The sequence below is a fragment of the Salvelinus fontinalis genome, chromosome 10 (assembly GCF_029448725.1).
Source record: "Salvelinus fontinalis isolate EN_2023a chromosome 10, ASM2944872v1, whole genome shotgun sequence".
Classification (NCBI taxonomy): Eukaryota; Metazoa; Chordata; class Actinopteri; order Salmoniformes; family Salmonidae; genus Salvelinus; species Salvelinus fontinalis.
The window spans coordinates 13233523-13258408 of record NC_074674.1 but is presented as its reverse complement, the minus strand read 5'-3'; the positions used below and the strand labels follow the sequence as shown (position 1 = coordinate 13258408).

Sequence of the window (24886 nt, the reverse complement as noted above, 5' to 3'; positions counted from 1 at the left end):
ATATATATATATATATCATACACACACACACACATTTTTGTAATAATGACAATTGCAACAATACTGAATGAATAATGAACACTTTTACTTTAACTTAATATAATACATCATACACACGCACACAGCTCTGAAGTGACAATGATACTGAAGAGTCTGCTTAGGAGACAAATACTCTCAGCTGTTTGAATAAAAATAGAGTTTAAGTTACCTGTGATGAATGTTGAAAACAAAAACTTTAATTTCTATATGCAGGAAATCCTATGTTAATAATGGGCATGGTAAGAATTGACAACCAAAGTGCGAGTCATAATTTCCATGACACCTAGCAAAATCTGAAAAGCGGTTCCTTCATTTATTCCATAGGATATTTTTAGATTCACTTAAAATAAGGTCTGTGTTTCGTGTAGGCTTACATCACCGTGCCAATTTTATAACTGTGGAGATATCCATAGGACAAGGTAACTCTGATCAATATTGGCTAAATATAAGCGAAGATAAAAACATTTGTAGAGTGGATTTATGAAAATATGTTGACAAACGTTACCTTATCCTTGTGAGATTTACACGGGTATCAAAACGTCGAGGCGTTTTAAGCCTGCACGAAACACAGACCTTATTTGAAGTAGATCAAGACATTCTCTATGGAAGACATGAACGGTAAAATAACGAAGGAACCCCTTTCAAGTTCAGCCGCAAGTTATTACAGGAATTATAACGCGTCGACTATTTCTCTCTAAACCATATACCTTTGACTAATCCGGAAACTACCACCTCGAAAACAAAACGTTTATTCCGTTCCGTATTTTATCTAACGGGTGGCATCCATGAGTCTAAATATTCCTGTTATATTGCACAACCTTCAATGTTGTCATAATTACGTAAAATTCTGGCAAATTAGTTCGCAAAGAGCCAGGCGGCCCAAACTGTTGCATATACCCTGACTCTGCGTGCAATGAACGCAAAAGAAATGACACAATTTCACCTGGTTAATATTGCCTGCTAACCTGGATTTCTTTTAGCTAAATATGCAGGTTTAAAAATATATACTTGTGTATTGATTTTAAGAAAGGCATTGATGTTTATGGTTAAGTACACATTGGAGCAATGACAGTCATTGATTGATTGTTTTTTATAAGATAAGTTTAATGCTAGCTAGCAACTTACCTTAGCTTACTGCATTCGCTAACAGGCAGGCTCCTCGTGGAGTGCAATGTAATCAATGCAAGATTGGATCCCCCGAGCTGACAAGGTTAAAAATCTGTTGTTCTGCAGAACGTTCCTAGGCCGTCATTGAAAATAAGAATGTGTTCTTAACTGACTTGTCTAGTTAAATAAAGATTAAATAAAGGTGTAAAAAAATATCAATAAATTAAAAAAACGGCAAATCGGTGCCCAAAAATACTGATTTCCGATTGTTATGAAAACTTGAAATCGGCCCCGATTAATCGGCCATTAATTCCGATCGGTCGACCTCTAGTTGCCACCCTTTGCCTTGATGACAGCTTTGCACACTCTTGGCATTCTCTCAACCATTTCAATTAACAAGTGTGCCTTGTTGATAGTTACATTTCTGGAATTTCTTTACTTCTTAATGCGTTTGAGCCAATCAATTGTGTCGTGACAAGGTAGGGATGGTAAACAGAAGATAGCCCTATTTGGTAAAAGAGTCCATATTATGGCAAGAACAGCTCAAATAAGCAGAGAAAGGACAGTCCATCGATACTTTAAGACACAGGTGTCAAACTCATTCCACGAAGGGCCGAGTGTCTGCGGGTTTTCGCTCCTCCCTTGTACTTGATTGATGAATTAACATCACTAATTAGTTAGGAACTCCCCACACCTGGTTGTCTAGGGCTTTATTGAAAGGAAAAACCAAAAACCTGCAGACACTAGGCCCTCCGTGGAATGAGTTTGACACCCCTGCTTTAAGACATGAAGGTCAGTCAATACGGAACATTTCAAGAACTTTGAACGTTTCTTCAAGTGCAGGCGCAAAAGCCATCAAGTGCTATGATGAAACTGGCTCTCATGAGGACTGCCACAGGAAAGGAAGACCCAGAGTTACCTCTGCTAAAGAGGATAAGTTAACTGCACCTCAGATTTCATTCCAAGTAAATGTGACCCGATTCAGGAAACTAGGCATATGTCGCAAGTCACGACTTCACGGGAGAGCTGTTTGAACGTAAACAATTTTCTTTGATGAAACTTAATAACAAACTTGTATGCCATCAGTAAATACGAATAAAATTGTTATATTACAAGCCTTGTTGGTTAACCAGAGAAAAAGATTGCTACCTTCCCACTAGCCATGATTGGCTGAGATAATGAGTGGGCTGGACATGCCGAAAGAGGAGTTTGGATTGGTCTGCCATAGAAGCTTGTCTTTCTGTGTTGGTAATCCTGTTGAACACAGCTTTTTTTATGTATTGTGTAGTGGAGCTGCATAAGTATCTCCACTTTCTGGAGGATCAAGTTTTGAAATCAGTGGAATTATATTATGATAGCTGAAGAGATGGAGGAAACACCTGTCTCCCCGGATTACATCTTCAAACTAAAGGCAGCCGTGGCATGGCATTCCTGACAGGGAGACGTGTCCATGTAAAATGATGTATACAGGTAAGATAGCTAGCTATATTTTCTGATATTACATGTTTTCTAATTTTGACAGAAAGTGATTTCATTTCAAGTTAAAGTGTACTGTTAGCTAGCTAGCTAACATTAGATGGCTGGCTCAGAGCAAGGGGAACCACTACTTCAAGGTCTCAAAGCGAGTGACGTAACCGATTGAAACGCTATTAGCGCGCACCACCGCTAACTAGCTAGCCATTTGACATCCGTTACACTAGCTCCCAGCACTGTGGCATTGTTGGCACTGTTCATTTTTGTTTAACTAGCTAACATTAGCTGGCTAGCTCGTTACCTAATGTTATGTGACGTGTGTGAACTTACACAAGTTGTGATTATGGTCCATTGTTTAGCTAGCTAGCTAGCTACATGTCTTAACAAAATCCACTATGCAAGTATCCATTTCAACAGAATGTCACTGCAACTATTGATAGCCAAAGTGAATTTATCAGCTAGTTTGTCTATCTACTCCGATTTCAGACCACGGGTAATATACTCCAACTAGCTACATTTTCAGATATTACGCATTTCTAATTTTCAAAGAAAGTATTTTCATTTCAAGTTAAAATTTACTGTTATCTAGTTAGCTAACATTAGCTGGCTGGCTCGCTAACTAACATTACGTCATACGGTGGGATACATTGTTTACCAAGCTAGCTATCTAGCTACTTTTCTTAACAAAAGACTTGTCTTAGTGTGCCAGAGCGCAGAATAACTGATGCATTTTGAATGCTCAACACCCATTGAATATGTCCGGTGTCAGTGAACGTCGGCAACGAAGCGTAGTTAAAATGTTGCCAACAGCATAGTTACAGTCACCAACGCTCTGAAAAAAAGCCTAACCAGCTATGCTAGGGCAAGTAACATTTTCAGAGTGGAGTGTTCTCTCATTATGTGTTTGGAAGAAGCTAGCCGATGTTAGCTAGTTAGCTTGGGTGCTTGACGGTCGTTGTGAGGTCAGAACTTTTGGATCAACCCTACTTATTGGCCAAAGCGTCCAGTGTGCGCTCTGAACGCAAAACGCTCTGAATTTCCCAGCAGACAATCTGACAACACAGTTGCAGTCAGGATAACATAACAGCCTAACCAGCTCTGCTAGGGCGCATCATTTTCAGTATGCTGTTCTCTCTCTCGGTGTCTGGAAGTTGTTGGCAAGTTAGTACAGAACACTCGGATCAACCCTTAAAGAGATGGGTGGGGCTAAGGCTTAAGAAGGTGTGAACAATGCTGAATGGGTGTAGACAAAGAAGGGCTCTCCAATAGTAGTACCAAAACATTGAGAGACAGTTTTCTCAAAAGTGAGTTTACAACTTTATCAACTTTCAAAGCAGAAATACTTTCTCATTGTTTCCTCAAATGCAGTGTATGATATACAATTTTGTAGCTTTGAGTCTCTACTTTTATCCAATGTAAAACACAGAAATTCAAATGCTGCTACATAAGACCGCATCCAGGTGGTGAGTCACAAATGCTTCACAGAGTTCAAGTAACAGACACATCTCAACATCAACTGTTCAGAGGAGACTGTGTCTATCAGGCCTTCATGGTCAAATTGCTGTAAAGAAACCATTACTTGCTTGGGCCAAGAAACACGAGCAATGGACATTAGACTTGGTCTGATGAGTCCAAATGTGAGATTTTTGGTTCCAACCACCATGTCTTTATGAGACACAGAGTAGGTGAACGGATGATCTCCGCATGTGTGATTCCCACCATGAAGCATGGAGGAGGAGGTGTGGGGGTGTTTTGCTGGTGACACTGTCTGGGATTTATTTAGAATTCAAGGCACACTTAACCAGCATGTCTACCACAGCATTCTGCAGTGATAAACTATCGTAATCTGGTTTGCGCTTAGTGGGACTATCATTTGTTTTTCAACAGGACAATTACCCAACACACCTCCAGGCTGTGTAAGGGATATTTGACCAAGAAGGAGAGTGATAGCGTGCTGCATCAGATGACCTGGCTTCCAAAATCCCCTGACCTGGAATTAGTTGGACTGCTGATTGAAGGAAAAGCAGTCAACAAGTTGCCAACATATGTGGGAACTCCTTCAAGACTTTTAGAAAAGCATTCCAGGTGAAGCTGGTTGAGAGAATGCCAAGAGTGTGCAAAGCTGTTATCAAGGCAAAGGATGGCTACTTTGAAGAATCTAAAATATATCTTGATGAACACTTTTTTGGTTACTACATGATTCCATCCATATGTGTTATTTCATAGTTTTTATGTCTTCATTTTTATTCTTCAATGTAGAAAATAGTACAAATAAAGAAAACCCTTTGAATGATTGGGTGTGTCCAAACTTTTGACTAGTTCTGTATGTATATTTATACCCTACCGTTCAAAAGATTGGGGTCACTTAGAAATGTACTTGTTTTTAAAAGAAAGGCACATTTTTTTGTCCATTAAAATAATATGAAATTGATCAGAAATACATTGTTAATGTTGTAAATGACTATTGTAGCTAGAAACGACAGACTTTTTAGGGAATATCTACATATTGGGCATACAGAGGCCCAGTAACAGCAATCATCACTCCTGTGTTCCAATGGCACATTGTGTTAGCTAATCCAAGATTATCATTTTAAAGGGCTAATTGATCATTAGAAAACCCTTTTGCATTTACGTTAGCACAGCTGACAACTGTTGCCCTGATTAAAGAAGCAATAAAACTGTCCTTCTTTGGACTAGTTGAGTATCTGGAGCATCAGCATTTGTGGGTTCGATAACAGGCTCAAAATGGCCAGAAACAAATAACTTTCTTCTTAAACTTGTCAGTCTATTCTTGATCTGAGAAATTAAGGATATTCCATAAGAGAAATTTCCAAGAAACTTAAGATCTGGTACAACGCTGTGTACTACTCCCTTCACAGAGCAGCTCAAACTGGCCTCAGAATAGAACGTGGAGTGGGAGGCCCCGGTGCACAACTAAGCAAGAGGACAAGTACAGTGACTTGCAAAAGTATTCATCCCCCTTGGCATTTTTCCTATTTTGTTGCATTACAACCTGTAATTTAAATGGATTTTTATTTGGATTTCGTGTAATGAACATACACAGAATAGTCCAAATTGGGGAAGTGTAATGAAAAAAATTACTTGTTTCAAAAACTTCAAAAATAAATACAACGGAAAAGTGGTGTGTTTATTTGTATTCACCCCCTTTGCTAGGAAGATCTGGTGCAACCAATTACCTCCAGAAGTTACATAATTTGTTAAATAAAGTCCACCTGTGTGAAATCTAAGTGTCACATGATCTGACACATGGTCTCAGTATATATACACCACTAAGCAAGCGGCACCACCAAGCAAGTGGCACCATGAAGACCAAGGAGCTCTCCAACCAGATCAGGGACAAAGTTGTGAAGAAATACAGATCAGGGTTGGGTTATAAAACAATTTCAGCATTTTTGAACATTCCACAGAGCACCATTAAATCCATTATAAAAAATTGATGAAGCTAAATACAGTGAAATTCTTGAGGGAAACCTTTTTCAGTCTTCCAGAAATTTGAGACTGGGAGTTCACCTTCCAGCAGGACAATGACCCTAAGCATACTGCTAAAGCAACACTCGAGTGGTTTAAGGGGGAACATTTAAATGTCTTGGAATGGCCTAGTCAAAGCCCAGACCTCAATCCAATTGAGAATCTGTGGTATGACTTAAAGATTAACTTGAGAATTCACATTAGGAAAGGATATACTTTAATGTCCCAGAGGGGAATTTTTGTTTTAAATACACAGTACTGCTCCATACAAAATAGACACTGTACATTGACCTTACATGTTGACATTTCAAAGCCACTCTTTTCCATTTCCTCCAAATAAAAGTACTCATGCAAACAAATGAGGGAGGAAATGACAACAACAATTAATTTGCGTGTCTTATCGGTCTTGCCTCCGCCGTGGTAGAGAACAAACCCAGGTCTGTCACGTTCCTGACCTGTTTTCTGTTAGTTTGTGTATGTGTTAGCTGGTCAGGACGTGAGTTTGGGTGGGCAGTCTATGTTTTCTGTTTCTATGTTGGTTTAAGGGTGACCTGATATGGCTCTCAATTAGAGGCAGGTGGTTTTCATTTCCTCTGATTGAGAGCCATATTAAGGTAGGTGTTTTCACACTGTTTGTTTGTGGGTGGTTGTCTCCTGTGTCTGTGTGATGTTACGCCACGTGGGACTGTTTCGGTTTTGTTTGTTCGGTTTATGTAGTCTGTTCCTGTTTTCATGCGTTCTTCGTTATACTTAAGTTCTTATGTTCAGGTGCGTCTACGTCGTTTGTTGTTTTGTAGTTATTCAAGTATAGTTCGTTTTCTGTTATGTCGTGTCTTGTTTAAATCAATAAATCATGTCATCATACCTCGCTGCATATTGGTCTTCAGATCCCTCTCTCCTCTCCTCGTCTGAGGAGGAGGAGGATTTAGAGTATCGTTACAGAACCACCCACCAAATTACCAGAACCAAGCAGCGGGGAAAAGGGCAGCGAAAGCAACCACAGAAATCCCAGGATTCATGGACATGGGAGGAGATCTTGAATGGAGAAGGACCCTGGGCACAGGCTGGGGAGTATCGCCGCCCCAAAGCTGAGCTGGAGGAAGCGAGTGCTGAGCGGCGGCGATATGAGGAGGCAGCACGGCAGCGGGACAGGTACGAGAGGCAACCCCAGAAATTTTTTTGGGGGGGGCTAGAGAGGAGTGTGGCTAAGCCAGGTAGCAGACCTGAGCGCACTCCTCGTGCTTATTATAAGCAACGCGTCACTGGTCAGGCACCGTGTTATGCGGTTAAGCGCACGGTGTCGCCAGTGCGTGCCCATAGCCTGGTGCGCTATAGGGCAGCCCCCCGAAAGTGTCAAGTGAGTGTGGGCATCCAGCCGGGGCGTATTGTGCCTGCTCAGCGCGTCTGGTCTCCGGTACGCAGTTTCGGTCCAGGGTATCCTGCGCCGGCTCTGCGTGCTGTGTCTCCGGGGCGCTGGGAGGGTGCAGTGCGTCCTATGCCTACGCTCCGCTCGTACCGGGCAAATGTGGGAGTGGAGCCTAAGGGAGAAGTGCGCGTAGTAGGCACTAGATCTCCAGTGCTCATCCACAGCCCGGTTCAACCTGTGCCTGCACTCTGGAGGGTACGGGCTGGAGTAGTATGCCAGCCTGGGGGAGTGGTGCCAAGGCTGCGCACCAGAACTCCAGTGCTCCCCCACAGCCCGGTCCTTCAGGTGCCTTTTAACATCAAGCCTCCTGTAGGTCTCTCCAGCCTGGTGGGTCCTGTGGCAGCCCCACGCACCAGGCTGTCTCTCCATCTCCTCCCTACAGGTGTGCCCGTCTGCCCAGCGGTGCCTGAACTGCCCGTCTGCCCAGCGGTGCCTGAACTGCCCGTCTGCCCAGCGGCGCCTGAACTGCCCGTCTGCCCAGCGGCGCCTGAACTGCCCGTCTGCCCAGCGGCGCCTGAACTGCCCGTCTGCCATGAGCCTGCAAAGCTGCCCGTCTGCCATGAGCCTGCAAAGCTGCCCGTCTGCCATGAGCCTGCAAAGCCGCCCGTCTGCCAAGAGCCTACAGAGCCGCCCGTCTGCCAAGAGCCTACAGAGCCGTCAGCCAGACAGGAGCCGCCAGAGCCTTCCGCCAGACCGGATCAGCCAGAGCCTTCCGCCAGACCGGATCAGCCAGAGCCTTCCGCCAGACCGGATCAGCCAGAGCCTTCCGCCAGACCGGATCAGCCAGAGCCTTCCGCCAGACCGGATCAGCCAGAGCCTTCCGCCAGACCGGATCAGCCAGAGCCTTCCGCCAGACCGGATCAGCCAGAGCCTTCCGCCAGACCGGATCAGCCAGAGCCTTCCGCCAGACCGGATCAGCCAGAGCCTTCCGCCAGACCGGATCAGCCAGAGCCTTCCGCCAGACCGGATCAGCCAGAGCCTTCCGCCAGACCGGATCAGCCAGAGCCTTCCGTCAGACCGGATCAGCCTTCAGAGCCGTCTAGCCAGGACCAGCCTTCAGAGCCGTCCAGCCAGGATCCGCCAGAGCCAGCCAGCCAGGATCTGCCAGAGTTTATCAGCCGGGACCTGCCCCTTGTCCCGGTGTTGCCCCTTGTCCCGGTGTTGTCCCTCAGTCCGGAGCTGCCGTCCCTCAGTCCGGGGCGGCCCCTAAATCCAGCGGGACCCATGTCTAGGGTTCCCAGTCCAAGGTCGGTGGCGAGGGTCGCCACCTTGAGGAAGACACAGAAGCGGGGATTTATTATGGTGGGATTGGGACAGCGTCCGGAGCCGGAGCCACCACCGTGGTCAGATGCCCACCCAGACCCTCCCCTAGACTTTTGGTGGTGCGTTCGGAGTACGCACCTTGAGGGGGGGGTTATGTCACGTTCCTGACCTGTTTTCTGTTAGTTTGTGTATGTGTTAGCTGGTCAGGACGTGAGTTTGGGTGGGCAGTCTATGTTTTCTGTTTCTATGTTGGTTTAAGGGTGACCTGATATGGCTCTCAATTAGAGGCAGGTGGTTTTCATTTCCTCTGATTGAGAGCCATATTAAGGTAGGTGTTTTCACACTGTTTGTTTGTGGGTGGTTGTCTCCTGTGTCTGTGTGATGTTACGCCACGTGGGACTGTTTCGGTTTTGTTTGTTCGGTTTATGTAGTCTGTTCCTGTTTTCATGCGTTCTTCGTTATACTTAAGTTCTTATGTTCAGGTGCGTCTACGTCGTTTGTTGTTTTGTAGTTATTCAAGTATAGTTCGTTTTCTGTTATGTCGTGTCTTGTTTAAATCAATAAATCATGTCATCATACCTCGCTGCATATTGGTCTTCAGATCCCTCTCTCCTCTCCTCGTCTGAGGAGGAGGAGGATTTAGAGTATCGTTACAAGGTCATGCCGAATGCTACTAAAAAGCTGTACTCTTTCCTACGGTTCTTTTTCCAGTCGCAAGTTTTTGGGTTTTTTGAAGGAGGCAAAACTTTTACTAACAAGGTAACCAAGCGTCTTTAATAACTGGGGGAGCTTGCTACAGGAGAGAAGCGACAGGGGAAGAGAGAGAGAGAGAGAAGATGGAAAGAGAAAGGATTACTTCAGCCCCTCCGCACTCGCTCCCGGCTCGAGCACTAGCCTAAACGGCTGTCTCATGGAGTGTATTCATGTAGAATAACGCTGTTGTTGACTTGCAGGGCCGTTTTTTTCAGCGGCGCTGTGCGTATGGATGCAAGAGAGGGAGAAGGGAGAGAGGGGGGCCTGGGGAACAGAGGGGCTGATTTTAAAATAGCGGGGTCTAGATGCTACTAGAGGGGATGAGACTATCTCTGGGGGAAAGGGGGAATGAAGGGAGGAAAGAGGGTTGAGATGTTGGTATGAAAGGAGAAGGTGTATTGGGAAAGGAATGGATGGGTGAATGGAGAGAGGGATAGATAAAGACAGTGAAAGGGATGGATGGATGATGGGAGAAGGTATTAAGGTTGGGTGAAAGAGATTGATGGAGGGAGCCAAAGAGAAGGGATTGGGGTATGGATGGATTGAAATATTACCTGTAAAATGCACCTATGACTATGTAGGTGAAAATGTTACACGTTGCTTATCACTCAATCACACGGTCCTTATGTAGACATCATAAACAATAGTAAGGTGTAACTGTTTGTTGATGTTTGTTTTCCCCAGGTGTTCTCCTTAAAGAACCGCCTAAAGAAGGTTTCCACAAGGACAGGAGACGGCATGGCTCGAGCCTTCCTCAAAACACAGGCCGCTCTCTTCGGCAGCTACAGCAACGCACTGCAGATTGAACCTGGTGAGCCATACTGAGGGAGAGCAAGAGAGAGTGGGAAGAGGGGAAGGTTTACAGTTAGGAGTGAGAGTGAGAATGTGAGAGACAGTGAAATAGAAAGTTTGTCTTTGTAGCTGTGCTATAGAATGGTTACAGTGACGCTTGAGAAAGAAAGACAGAGGGAGAGAGAGACACACACTCACACAGAGAGAAGAGTGACGTGTGTGTGTACTGTATGTATGTGTGAGTGTGTCTGTGTGTGTGTGTGTCTGCCCACACGCTTGTGCACATGCACGCTTCTGTCACTGGATAATAGCATTAGTGATGCAGATCCCTGTGACCCCCAGTGTAAAGGGAGGGAGAAGCCCCACAGGATAGTCCCCTTACGTGGGGTAGCAGTCCCCCCACCAGGGGAGACAGAGAAGGGACACACGTCCTAACAATGGCACAGCTTGTACCCCCGCACTACGTATGGGGAAGCCGGTGCCTTCCTTCCACCTCCAAGCTGTCACTGCCCTGTGGCTAACCCTCACCCCTAAACTCTAAACCCCTAACCTGCACTCTCTCTGAACCAAGGACCCGTCTGCCTAGGAGACACTAGGGATTCCAAAGACTTTCCTGTGTGTGTTGTGTGTAATGATGTGTCACAGACCTTTCTTTATGTGCTGTGGTCCATTCTCTCTCTCTCTCTCTCTCTCTCTCTCTCTCTCTCTCTCTCTCTCTCTCTCTCTCTCTCTCTCTCCTCTCTCCTCTCTCTCTCTCTCTCTCTCTCTCTCTCTCTCTCTCTCTCTCTCTCTCTCTCTCTCTCTCTCTCTCTCTCTCTCTCTCTCTCTCTCTCTCTCTCTCTCTCTCTCTCTCTCTCTCTCTCGGCCAACCCCCCCCCCCCCCCCCCCAAAAAAACGATGTTGTAAAAGAAAATGAGCAGCTAAAAACCACCATATATAGCTATAGTGCAAATCACATGCAACAACTGGACGATGTGCAGTCAAATATTTTCTAATATTACTTCCTGGTGGAGCTTCAATATGAAACAGGTTTGTTTGTGGGTCAATATCACTAAAAGTGTTATTTTTTGTCCTCATGATAAATCGTTCAAAATTGTATATAAGAAATATACAGGGATCCTTATGTGTGTATGTCTTCATGATAATAGAAGCATACTGACATAGACTTCAAAGTACATTTTATACCTTTTAGACTATTTTATTTCAGTGGAAGGAAGCAATTTTTCAATGTCCCAGGTGCTGCTCGACCAACTGCAACGAGAAGAATTAAGAATGAAATTATACATAAAAAAATTTATTTACACATTTTCAAATTTTCTTCATTAAATGTTATCTTATGTATAGTATTTTTAAGGTAAATGCTGCATCTTTTCTAAGAATATTTTCTGTACATCCTCAAAGTCATTGTCCTCCCTGTTACATTGTGGTTACTGGCACTTTACGAAAATATATATTTTCTACAATGACATCACAAACACGAAATTATGTCACTTCCTTGGCGGGAAAACAACTGTGGTTAGCCTAGTGAGCATCTATATTTCATTCTATTACATTTTCATCATGATATGTTGGTGATGTGATGTGGGAAAGCATAACATGTCGACCCTGTTAAGCAAAAATACAAAAGACGTTAATCGAATTTCATAATTTCATAATATATTTGTCAAACAATGCAAATTCCTTTTCAATTGGCAGAGATTAATTATCCTAGCTTCATCACGATCACTTGGAGCATAGTTGCTAATTTTAGCTCAAAATGTCCACCCTGTTATTGTCCACCCTGTTATCCATGTACACGTAGCAGTGTGGACATGCACTCAACAGGATGAACAAATGGATATCTTGCAGTAATGTGTTGCAAAATATGTGTTTTTTGTTCATAAATTGTATTACATAATTACAGGATATATAGCATGTATAGTATTTAAAGAATAAATAAATATCAATTGAATCAGGTCTTTCTGAAGGAATGGCACCTCCTCTTAGTGCAGCTGAAAGACGGCGGCAATACAGAGAGCGACGTAATGCTGACCCAGAAAGAAGGAGAGAGTATCTAGAGAAAGAGAGGGAGAAATGGATGAAAGATAAAGAGACAGGGAAGAAGAAGGCAATATCTGAACTCAGTGACAGAGTGCAGCGTGCAGACAGGAAGAAATGGAGAGATTCTAAAAGGAGACTCAGAGCCAGGGCCAAGGCTGGTGAGATGCTGCAGTCCCAAACACCCTCCTCAACTCCTGAAAATCAGCCTGGGCCTTCAAGGTTAGAATATGCTTAAGACAAGGCATTTAAGATTATTAGTTGCTGAACTTTCTACTAACTCTAACCGTAATCCCGAACCATAACCCATAACCCCAATCGCGATCTCTCCAAAAGGAGAGAGAGCATTTAAAATCAAAAGTGGCAAAGGAGAGGGGAAAAAATAAAAAATACAGGAAGAGGTATGCAAGGATTAGGGGAGAACAGGCATCTGTATCGCCTCATTCAACAGTCAAAGCATTGCTAAGACGTCAGAATGTGACCACCTATTAAGAGGGCTCTTCTCTTTCACACATCTCTCATTAAAGATATCAAAACAAAATACAGAAATGCAAGGAATCAGAAGAACAAGCAAATCATTGCGACAGTGACCCCTGTGAATATACTGAAGAGGTATAAACTTCAGAAGACGGTGTTGGGCTTTTCAAATAATGAGAGCGAAGTTGGAAGGGGACCTTTGCTCTTTTTTTGACGAGGAAGGGAAGCAGAACAGAAACAGAAATAAAAAGGAAAGTGAAGGATTTCTTTCTCAGTGATGATGTAAGTAGTATAACGACCGGACGCAAACAAACCATGACACGACTAAAGAACAAAATGCAGAAGAGGCTTCTGACTGACTCAATGAAAAAAATCTGTACATTTTGGGTTGTTACGCCCAATGACACTGATAGTGAAGCTTGTCAGTGCAAAACCCATGAGAATTTACAGTTCATGGCAAATTCTCTTCACAGCCTTGGGCTTTTGTCCACCAAAAACCTTGAGGACATGGTCGACTCAAGTATGTGTAACCCGAAATCGAAGCTATGTGCTTATGGTGAATGTAAAGATTGCTTCCTCACCACTCATCCAACTCTAAAACCTCCCCGGAATGTAGAAGTTCCTCTGACACAATGGACCTGGGAGAAGATCCAAAAAGATGAAGAGAAGTGCTCCATGATAACCGTGAAGAGGGAGGTCACAATAACAGAAACTGAACTGGTCAGTCAGTTTCAAGATAGGCCCGCTAAGTTTTAGGCAACACATCTTTAATATCAAGGGGCAATACAGGGCCTATAGCGAGCTCAGGGCGAGTCTGAAGAACAATGAGTGCTTGCTGCACATTGACTTCAGCGAAAACTATTCATGCAAATACAGTCAAGAGATCCAGTCCGTGCATTTTGGAGGATCTCACTAGCAAGCCACTCTCCACACTGGAGTGCTGCAGACCAACCACCAATTGCTTTTTGCTCCGCCCGCCATTTGGGCCCACCTTGATCCGGTTCTTGCTATTTATAAGCAGAAGTACCCTGAAGTCAGCCGGCTTAATTTCTTTAGTGACAAGCCGGCTACACAATACAAGCAAAAATGGAACTTCTACCACACAAACAAGGCTTTCAAGAGGTCAACTGGAATTTATTTGAGGCCGGCCACGGCAAAGGGCACCAGATGGTATTGGAGATGCTCTCAAGAGATCTGCAGATAGAGCAGTGCACCATGGAAAGGATATCCCAGGCCCTGTACAATGTCCTAAAGGGTCTTAACTCCTCTGTGGAGATGTTCTTCATTACTGAGAGTGATGTTAAGGCAAGAGCAGAGGTAACCTTCCTTCCTCCCCATACACACATACAGTACATCCATTTATCTTGTACAGTAGTTGATTGAGTATTGAAATGTAGAAGGTTTTTGTTACTCTTTATATCTTATCATATGCGATCATATCATATGCTAACATAACATTAAGGTAAAGTGCATGCACCGGAATGGCATCAACAAATTCTTCTGTCCAAAGAAGATATTTGTTGGTACTTTGATGGACAGATAATTTGTCTGATGCCAGAGCCACTGTCTGTCAATAAATGCTCTTCGCAGAGGGAAGAATCCACCTGGAAGTATATGGAAGAGCATTTGGGGTGAAAGGGGGGAGCGAGGGAGGGGGAGAGGAGGAGAGGGACAGGAATGTGTTTTAATGCTAATTCCAATGATTTTGTACCTGCGATGTATTTTTGTATTGTTGTTTTCTCAATGAATATGTAACTAAATAGCAGTTCCAATGTTGTTACTACATGTATTACTATGTAGATATCTATTCAGTGTTCAGTATTCAGGTTTCAGGGTTTAATTTATGTTCTGTCCCGTTATAGTTGTCCAACCTGTTATACCTTGGCATCTTCTTCAAATTAATTCAGTTACATTGTCAAATATCAAGAATTTCTGTAATGTATTTTAAAGAGTATGTCACGATCGTGTGGAGGATTGACGGACCAAAACGCAGCTTTAGGAAAATAAGCCATCTCCTTTTTATTTAAGAAGAAGGCAAACGAAACAAAAACACTTAAACACTAAACAAAACAAGAAAACGATCGTGAAGCTAAACAACGATGTGCACACACTGGCTACAAACATATCACATAGACAACTACTCACAACAAATGAAAGCCTATGGCTACCCTAAATAAGGCTCCCAATCAGAGACAACCGAAATCAGCTGTCTCTAATTGGGAACTCATTCAGGTAACCATAGACTCTCCTAGACAACTAAACATACATAGACAACGCTAGACACATGTACTCAACACAAACCCATATACTACACCCAACAACCCCTTTACCATAGAATCACCCAAAACCAACAAAACACAAACATTCCCCATGTCACACCCTGACCTAACTAAAATAATAAAGAAAACAAAGAATACTAAGGCCAGGGCGTGACATAACCCCCCCCTTAAGGTGCGAACTCCGGGTGCACCATTACACAGTCTAGGGGAGGGTCTGGGTGGGCTTCCATCCACGGTGGTGGCTCCGGCTCTAGTCGTGGTCCCCACGTCACCACAGTCCCTAACCGCCTCCTTAGCTTCCTCCAAATGACCCCCCTCCACATTAACCCCACTGCATTAAGGGGCAGTTCCGGACTAAGGGGCAGCTCCGGACTAAGGGGCAGTACCAGGGTAAGGGACAGTACCAGGGTCAGGGGCAGCTCCGAACTAAGGGGCAGTACCAGGGTAAGGGACAGCACCAGGATAAGGGGCAGCACCAGGATAAGGGGTAGCACCAGGATAAGGGGCAGCTCCGGACTGAGGGACTGCAGCTCCGGACTGAGGGACGGCCCATGGCTGGCTGACGGATCTGGCTGCTCATGGCTAGCTGACGGATCTGGCTGCTCATGGCTAGCTGACGGATCTGGCTGCTCATGGCTAGCTGACGGATCTGGCTGCTCATGGCTAGCTGACGGATCTGGCTGCTCATGGCTAGCTGACGGATCTGGCTGCTCATGGCTAGCTGACGGATCTGGCTGCTCATGGCTAGCTGACGGATCTGGCTGCTCATGGCTAGCTGACGGATCTGGCTGCTCATGGCTAGCTGACGGATCTGGCTGCTCATGGCTGGCTGACGGATCTGGCTGCTCATGGCTGGCTGACGGATCTGGCTGCTCATGGCTGGCTGACGGATCTGGCTGCTCATGGCTGGCTGACGGATCTGGCTGCTCATGGCTGGCTGACGGATCTGGCTGCTCATGGCTGGCTGACGGATCTGGCTGCTCATGGCTGGCTGACGGATCTGGCTGCTCATGGCTGGCTGACGGATCTGGCTGCTCATGGCTGGCTGACGGATCTGGCTGCTCATGGCTGGCTGACGGATCTGGCTGCTCATGGCTAGCTGACGGATCTGGCTGCTCATGGCTGGCTGACGGATCTGGCTGCTCATGGCTGGCTGACGGATCTGGCAGATCCTGTCTGATTGGCGGCTCTGGCAGATCCTGTCTGATTGGCGGCTCTGGCAGATCCTGTCTGATTGGCGGCTCTGGCAGATCCTGTCTGATTGGCGGCTCTGGCAGATCCTGTCTGATTGGCGGCTCTGGCAGATCCTGTCTGATTGGCGGCTCTGGCAGATCCTGTCTGATTGGCGGCTCTGGCAGATCCTGTCTGATTGGCGGCTCTGGCAGATGCTGTCTGGCGGGCGGCTCTAGCGGCTCCTGTCTGGCGGGCGGCTCTAGCGGCTCCTGTCTGGCGGGCGGCTCAGTAGGCTCATGGCAGACGGGCGGCTTTGCAGGCTCATGGCAGACGGGCGGCTTTGCAGGCTCATTGCAGACGGATGGCTCAGATGGCGCTGGGGAGACGGATGGCTCAGATGGCGCTGGGGAGACGGGCAGTTCAGGCATCGCTGTGCAGACGGCAGACTCCTGCCGGCTGAGGCGCACTGTAGACCTGGTGCGTGGTGCCGGGACTGGTGGTACCGGGCTGGGGACACGCATCTCAGGGCTAGTGCGGGGAGCAGCAACAGGACGCACAGGACTCTGGGGACACACAGGAGGCTTGGTGCGTGGTTTAGGCACTGGTGGTAAAGGGCTGGAGACACGCACCATATGGCTAGTGCGTGGAGGAGGCACTGGTGGTACTGGGTTGGGGCGGGGAGGTGGCGCCGGAAATACCGGACCGTGCAGGCGTACTGGCTCCCTTGAGCGCCGAGCCTGCCCAACCTTACCTGGTTGTATGCTCCCCGTCGCCTGACCAGTGCGGGGAGGTGGAATAACCCGCACCGGCCTATGTAGGCGAACCGGGGACACCATGCGTAAGGCTGGTGCCATGTACGCCGGCCCGAGGAGACGCACTGGTGACCAGATGCGTTGGGCCGGCTTCATGACATACGGCTCAACGCTCAGTCTAGCCCGGCCGATACGTGGAGCTGAAATGTACCGAACCGGGCTATGCACGCGTACAGGAGACACCGTGCGCTCTACTGCGTAACACGGTGTCTGCCCGTACTCTCGCTCTCCACGGTAAGTACAGGGAGTAGGCGCAGGTTTCCTACCTGACTTCGCCACACTCCCTTTAAGGCCCCCCCCAAGAAATTTTTGGGTTGTACTCACGGGCTTCCAGCCATGTCTCCGTGCTGCCTCCTCATATCGCCTCCTCTCGGCTTTAGCTGCCTCCAGCTCTTCACGAGGAAGGCGATATTCTCCCGGTTGTGCCCACGGCCCCTTACCATCCAGTATCTCCTCCCATGTCCACGAATCCTGTGTAGGTGGGTCCTGTTGCCGCTTTCCATGCCGCTTGGTCCTGTAATGGTGAGTAGTTCTGTCACGATCGTGTGGAGGATTGACGGACCAAAACGCAGCTTTAGGAAAATAAGCCATCTCCTTTTTATTTAAGAAGAAGGCAAACGAAACAAAAACACTTAAACACTAAACAAAACAAGAAAACGATCGTGAAGCTAAACAACGATGTGCACACACTGGCTACAAACATATCACATAGACAACTACTCACAACAAATGAAAGCCTATGGCTACCCTAAATAAGGCTCCCAATCAGAGACAACCGAAATCAGCTGTCTCTAATTGGGAACTCATTCAGGTAACCATAGACTCTCCTAGACAACTAAACATACATAGACAACGCTAGACACATGTACTCAACACAAACCCATATACTACACCCAACAACCCCTTTACCATAGAATCACCCAAAACCAACAAAACACAAACATTCCCCATGTCACACCCTGACCTAACTAAAATAATAAAGAAAACAAAGAATACTAAGGCCAGGGCGTGACAGAGTAAGACACGGCCAACACCACAAGGAAAAGGGAAAGTCACCCAGTAAAATACTACTTGAGTAAAAGTACAAGTATTTGGTTTTAAATATACTTAAGTATCAAAAATAGATGTAATTGCTAAAATATTCTTAAGTATCAAAAGTGAAAGTATAAATCATTTAAAATTCCTTATATTTAGCAAACCAGACTCCAAAAGTATGCACTTTTATTAAAATGTATTGATAGCCAGGGGCACACTCCAACAAGACATAATTTACAAAGGAAGCATTTGTGTTTAGTGAGTCCGCCAGATTAGAAACAGTTGGGATGTTCTCTTGATAAGTGTGGGAATTGGAATTCAGTGTGTGAATTTTCCTGTCCTGCTATTAGGCATTTGAAATGTAATGAGTACTTTTGGGTGTCAGGAAAAATGGATGGAGTAAAAAGTACATTATTGTCTTTAGGAATGTAGTGGAGTAAAAGTAAAAGTTGTCAAAAACGTAAATAGTACTGAAGCTGTACTTTTAATGTATTTTCACTTAAGGACTTTACACCACTGCGCATATGTGACCTGATTCAGGAAACTAGGTGTATGTCGCAAGTCACGACTTCACAGGAGAGCTGTTTGAACATAACATTTTTTGGGCAGAAATGCCTTCTGGAACATGTGAACTTTCATGTGCCTTAATAACAAACTTGTATGTAAATACGAATAACAGTTTTACATTTTGAGCCTAGTTGGTTTAGCCACAGAAAAAGGGTGCAACCTTCCCGCTAGCCATGATCGGCTGAGGTAACGAGTGGGCTGGACATACCAAGAGATTCGTTTGGATTGGTCTGCCATGTAGCACGCTTCTGTGTTTTTTTCTCAAAGATATCACGTAGTAGAACTGCATATGAGTTGCTCTCCACTTTCTGGTGGACCGAGTTTTGAAATCAGTGGAATTAGAGTATGATAGCTAAGGAGATGGAGAAGTTCTGGCGTTTGATTGCAAATATGCAGAGGGAGTCGAAAAGAGAACACACAGAAAGATGGCTGTTGTATAAAACACCTGTCTCCGGATTTCATCTTCAAACTAAGGGCAACCATGGCATCCATGACAAAGAGGCAGAAGCGTCCATCCATGTATACGGGTAAGAGAGTCTAGCTAGCTCCATTTTCAGATATTACACGTTTCTAATTTTGTCAGTCGTTTCCATTTCAAGTTAAAGTGTACTGTTAGCTAGCTAGCTAACATTACATGTATGATCTGTGTAGTAATATTATTCGTATCTCAAATCCATTTGCATGGCTAGTTATAGCCTGATGTTAGCTAGCTAACATTGAACCTGGTTGGTTAGATACCTGCAGATTCATGCAGGGTAGTAACGTTATGATTTGGGATTATGGTTAATTGTTTAGCTAGCGAGCTGTCTAAACAAAAGACTCCGCTATGCAAGTAACTATTTCAATAGAATGTTTATGATGTTTAGCACGGCGACAACTCTCGACAACTCTCAATAGAGTAGCTGGTAAATTCGCTCTGGCTACCTACTCCGATTTGAGAGCACGCTCGCCTGAGTGTGCGAGAGTGTAGAATAACTGACGAATTGACGAACGCTCAACACCCGTTGAATATGGCCGGTGCTAGTAAACGTTTTCAAAAAAGCGTATTTAAATTGTTGCCAGCAGCACAGTTGCAGTCACCAATGCTCTGGATAACATAAAACCTGCCTAGCCAGCTCTGCTAGGGCGAGTAAAATGGTCAGAGTGAGCTGTTCTCTCATTTTTGTCTGGAAGTAGCTAGCAATCTAGCCAACGTTAGCCAGTTAGCTTGGGTGCTTGACTGCTGTTGGGTCAGAATGCTCGGGTCAACCCTACTTTTCGGCCAGAGTGTCCAGTGTGCACTCTGTACGCCCCCGAGAGCAAAACGCTCTGAATTTACGAATGTCCAATCTAACAACGCTCAGATTAAATTTACGGACACACTCGTAGTATAAGCCAGCCTTTAGTCTTGAAATCTTAGTTGTTTTAGTACATAGCCTCACATGTGAATCCTTAAAGAGATGGGTGGGGCTAAAGGTTAAAGAGTGTGAATGATGCTGAATGGGTGTAGACAAAGAGGGGCCCTCCAGTAGGTACCAAAAGATTCAAGGGCCATTTCTCAAAAGTCAGGTTACAAGTTTATCAACTTTCAAAGCAGAATTACTTTCCCATTTGTCCTCAGCTGTAGTGTATGATATATCATTTTCTAGCTCTGAGTCTCTACTTTTATCCAATGTAAAAAACACAATGTCAAATGTTGATACATCAGACCGAAACGAGCCGGTCGGTCACATTATTGGTCATTCAAAGTTTATTTTTTTGGGGGAAATAGGATTACTGTGCAGGACTTTAAAAACCCCCACATGTGTCTTAAACATACCTTTAGAAAAATGCGTGCTGTTTCCTCATTGAGGAGGATGTCATTCTCCTGAGGAGGATGAGCTGGCCATTAAAGTACTTAATTCAAAATGTTTTGGAAGGAAAACAATTGTATGCATATTGTGATTTAATTATTTGTAATATTTGATAGAAATCTGAAAACACTGGACAATTACCTTTTTAAATTGAAAGGTATTCTCTCTGCCTCATAGCAAAATGTTTAGAATTGCAGAATATAAGCTTCAAAGATGCAACAACAGAACATTTTTCTGACCCATGGCAAAATATGTAGAATTGCGGGAAATTTACTTGAAAAATTCAACATTTTGAGAGGAGGGCCTTTGAAATCTTCCTTCCCAGGGCCCGAGAATAGGTTTGTCCAGCCATGCGCTGTCGAAGTCATGGTAAAACTCCTTGTGTGCTATTTTTATGTGTTCTGATTATGAGGGGGTCCCTGGTGAATTTGCTATCACAAAAGGGGTCCCGGACCCAAAACGTTTGAGAACCACTGGTCTAGGTCCTCTCCTGCTGTATGTTGACCTACACAGCACTGCCATCTAGAGGTGAAAATAGGTTTTCAGGCTCTACCACTAAATAAGGACACTATATTGCATTTACTGTAGTGTTGTTTCCAATTCATCTTATATGATCAAAAGTTGGGGTTGATGGCAGAATGGATGTGGGGGGTGACATCTGTCTTCCTCTTTCTGTTTACCTGTCCTTGTTCTGTATATCTTATTTTATAGTGTTTATAGTGTTTTATGGTGTTTTTACCTAAAACTCTGGCTATTTTATGTTTATATAATAATTGCATACTTTTCTACAAAGTACCTATACACCTTTCTTGTGTGTGCTCAATAATTTGGGCTCCCGAGTGGCGCAGCGGTCTAAGGCACTGCGTCTCAGTGCTAGGGGCAGCACTACAGACCCTGGTTCGATTCCAGGCTAAATTACAACCGGCCATGATTGGGTGTCCCATATGGCGGCGCACAGTTGGCCCAGCATTGTAAATAAGAATTTGTTCTTAACTGACTTGCCTAGTCTAATTTTAATAAAGGTAAAACAATTATAATATTTGAGCAAGATATCTCTTGATATGTCAAACACACACTTTAGTAATGGTCATTGTAAAAATACATAGATTGGCAAACCATATCCAGGATGCCACCAGATCTACTTCCTTCTGATTGTTCCATGTTTTGTTTACCTTCAGGGAGAGCCAATCACGTTCAGTGAGGAGGTCTTCGTGACCCACCGCTCCTGTGCCATGAGACAGTTCCTGCAGAACGCCATCCAGCTGCAGCTCTTCAAACAGGTACACACACACATACATGCACGATAACAGGTACACATACACACACAGAATACGTGCGATGCAATAGAATAAGTACATCACATTTGCCTACATTAATCAATGAAAGAAACCTTCTATGTATAACTGGGATAAACCTTTCTCCCTCTCTGTAGTTCATCGATGGCCGCTTGGACCTTCTCAATGCCGGTGAGCGCTTCAGGGATATATTCGAGGTTGAGATCAACATGGGAGAGTATGCAGGTGTGTTCAGCACACATTGAATTACAACCATATAAAACATTTCTACTAGGTCATTTCTCTTGGTCTCAAAGCACTTTACTTCATCTTTGGGGAATGGCAGACGTTTGGTGTGCCACCATGCACGCTTACCACAAACCTCGGCCGCGTTCAATAGGCAAGAAACTGTAGTCAGCGTCTTGAAACTGAGGTAGGCGACGTCTTGAAACAGCGTCTTGAAACTGGCCCAGCCAGAATGCTGATTGACGTTCTCCGTTTTGAAATGACACGTTTTTCAAGCCTATTGACCACAAACCAGTAATTGCAGTGGGGGGTGTCAATGGCCCTAATGCTAACCCATGTCCATGACTAACCTATATAGAATGCCCACTGTGTTAAGGCATTGACCTTTCACCACAGGAGGCTGGTGGCACCTTAATTGGGGAAAACAGGCTCGTGGCAATGGCTATGAGCGGAATAAGTGTAATGTATCAAATTCCATGTGTTTGATGCGATTCCATTTGCGGACACTATTTTGAGCCGTTCTCCCCTCATGAGCCTCCTGTGCCTTTCACTTTGACCTCACCTCTGTGTTAACTCCACAGGCAGCGACAAGAACTACCCCCAGTGGCTATTCACTGTCAATGCAGGTCTTCAAAGACAAGTGCTGCATTTTGAACCGATCTTTCATGCTGTTCAAATTATACATGTTTTTTTTTTAGCACATTCATGCTAATAGTTCAAACTTGTTGGATTTTTATCAACCTGTCTCCCTATGAGCACAATATATTGAAACAACTTATTTTTGGTTGTGCTCTCTGGGCTACCACTGTTGTTGGGGTACAACCGTGCCGCTAACAAGGGTTTTGTCTCCAACGGAAAGGGGGAGGAGCTTTCTTCAACACAGTGAGGACCAAGGCTAACCCTGCCATGAAAACGGTCTACAAGTTTTGTAAGTGCCCTCCTATCATGACTATTACACCATGACAATCCCAAAATATTTCCCTACTGTTCACTTAGTCTCATATTGATGCCACTTTAAAGGTAGACTCTACAAGATGACTCCCTACATCAACAACGACAGAAACAAAATCTGTTTAGTAAACCCTTCTGTGTTTTTCCTCAAAAGGCTAAAGATCATGCCAGGATGGGGATAAAGGAGGTCAAGAGTCGGCTAAAACAAAAGGTGCGTGGTGTTCAGTGTTTGGGTTTTGTTAAATTTGATCTAAATAAAATTATAATTTGTCTTTCACCCAAATCACAGGCTGAATAATAACTTTACAGAAAACAACTCTCACACACACACATGCACAAGCAGACAAGCATGCAAACACACAGACACACGCTGCCACTCAATGGGCAAAATGATTCACTCACTGATGGTTTTTCCTCTCCCACACCAGGCTGTCACTCACTCTTCCCTCCACTGTGTGTTCACCTTTCAAACGAACCCTCTGTTGACCTCTCAACCTGACCCTCTTTACTCCTGCCGCAATTCTGCTCCTTCAAATCTCTCACTCTTTTTTTCCTCCTTTTAATGCTCACTCCAGTGCACTCACTCACTCTCTTTTCACGCTCGCTCGCTCGCTCACTCACTCACTCAAGCTCTTTTTCCATATCTGGCCCTCTTCTGTTCCTTAAATCCTCTTTGGCACTTTATTTGTCCTATTTTTACCCTCCTTTGGCCGTCCACTTCCCCCATACCCCTCACCTATGCCCCCCTGGCACTGATCCCCCCTCCACTATAGCCCTGTAGGGCCTCCTCCCTCGACCTCCCCCTTTCCCTCCACAGAGACCATCACCACCACTACCCCCTCTGGCCATGCCAACCTCCTCCGTCTTCTTCTTCCCCTCTCCAGGAGCTGACAGAGAATGGCTACTCCTCGACAGCAGACACAGGTGGCACAGGAACGGGTACCGGGAAGGAAGACACTACGGCCGGGTCGCCCCCCCTTCGCCGGCAGGAAGGACAGTGTCTGCACCTGGGATGAACGGCCGCCCATCACAGCGCACGTTGGACAGGTGGCCCGAGAGGGACGGTAGGGAGGGAAGGAAGGGGGGGATGAGTTTCTGAGGTCTCTGAGGATGTGATGGGGGGGTGTCCTCCTTATGCTACTGTGCTGTCTGTTCTATCATTCCCTCTATCATTCCCTCACTGTCACTATCACTCTGTCATTGTCATTCCGTCTCTATCATTCCATCTCTTCTGTTGCACTCATTGCTTGTCATTTGTCATTGTTTCACACGCTTTGTCTCCACTACGCTCTTATCCGTCATTGTTCCTTCCCTTCCTTTGTTCCTGCTGTTCGTCTCTGCCTTGCACATGTCTTTGTTCAGTTTACCTAGTATGAAATCACATGGACATTTCTAAAAGTAATAATAATAACATTGGTTCTCAGTTACACCACTCCACTAATTAGTGTCTAGCAACCCAAAGCTGGGTTGAAATAAAGTGTAATGCTATACAGTCGACCTCCAAAACATAGAGTACTATTAAAGCTATAGAAAAGGAGAGAGAAAACAAATACTTGTTTAAGACACCCCAAGAGAGGGGGTGAGAGATGGGGGTGGGGGGGGGGGGTGGTACAGGGAGAGAGAGAGAAAGGTGGTAGAGAAGAGAAATGGGAGAGGTAGAGAGAGAGAAGAGAGATGTGAGAGAGAAGTGAGACAATGTCTTTCAGGTGTTGCTCCCAGCACCATCCATCCATCCATCCATCCATCCATCTCTCATTCCTCTCATTAGAACGCTGAATAATTAGGACACACACACGTCCTCTCTCTCTCTTACACACACACACGCGTGTGTGTGTGTATTACCTCCTTTGAGTGTGTGCAC

General features: G+C 45.1%; 1 protein-coding gene across 1 annotated transcript in view; it reads left to right on the top strand.

The window, feature by feature from the left end:
- LOC129863186 (DENN domain-containing protein 1A-like) overlaps positions 1-24041 on the top strand; it is a 44156-nt gene extending 20115 nt beyond the window's left edge. The window contains 7 exon segments of the mRNA XM_055935107.1: positions 10235-10361; positions 21737-21834; positions 21987-22074; positions 22656-22694; positions 22928-23008; positions 23187-23236; positions 23910-24041. Coding sequence (XP_055791082.1) covers positions 10235-10361; positions 21737-21834; positions 21987-22074; positions 22656-22694; positions 22928-23008; positions 23187-23236; positions 23910-24041 — 615 coding nt within the window.
- The last annotated feature ends 845 nt before the right edge of the window (positions 24042-24886 follow it).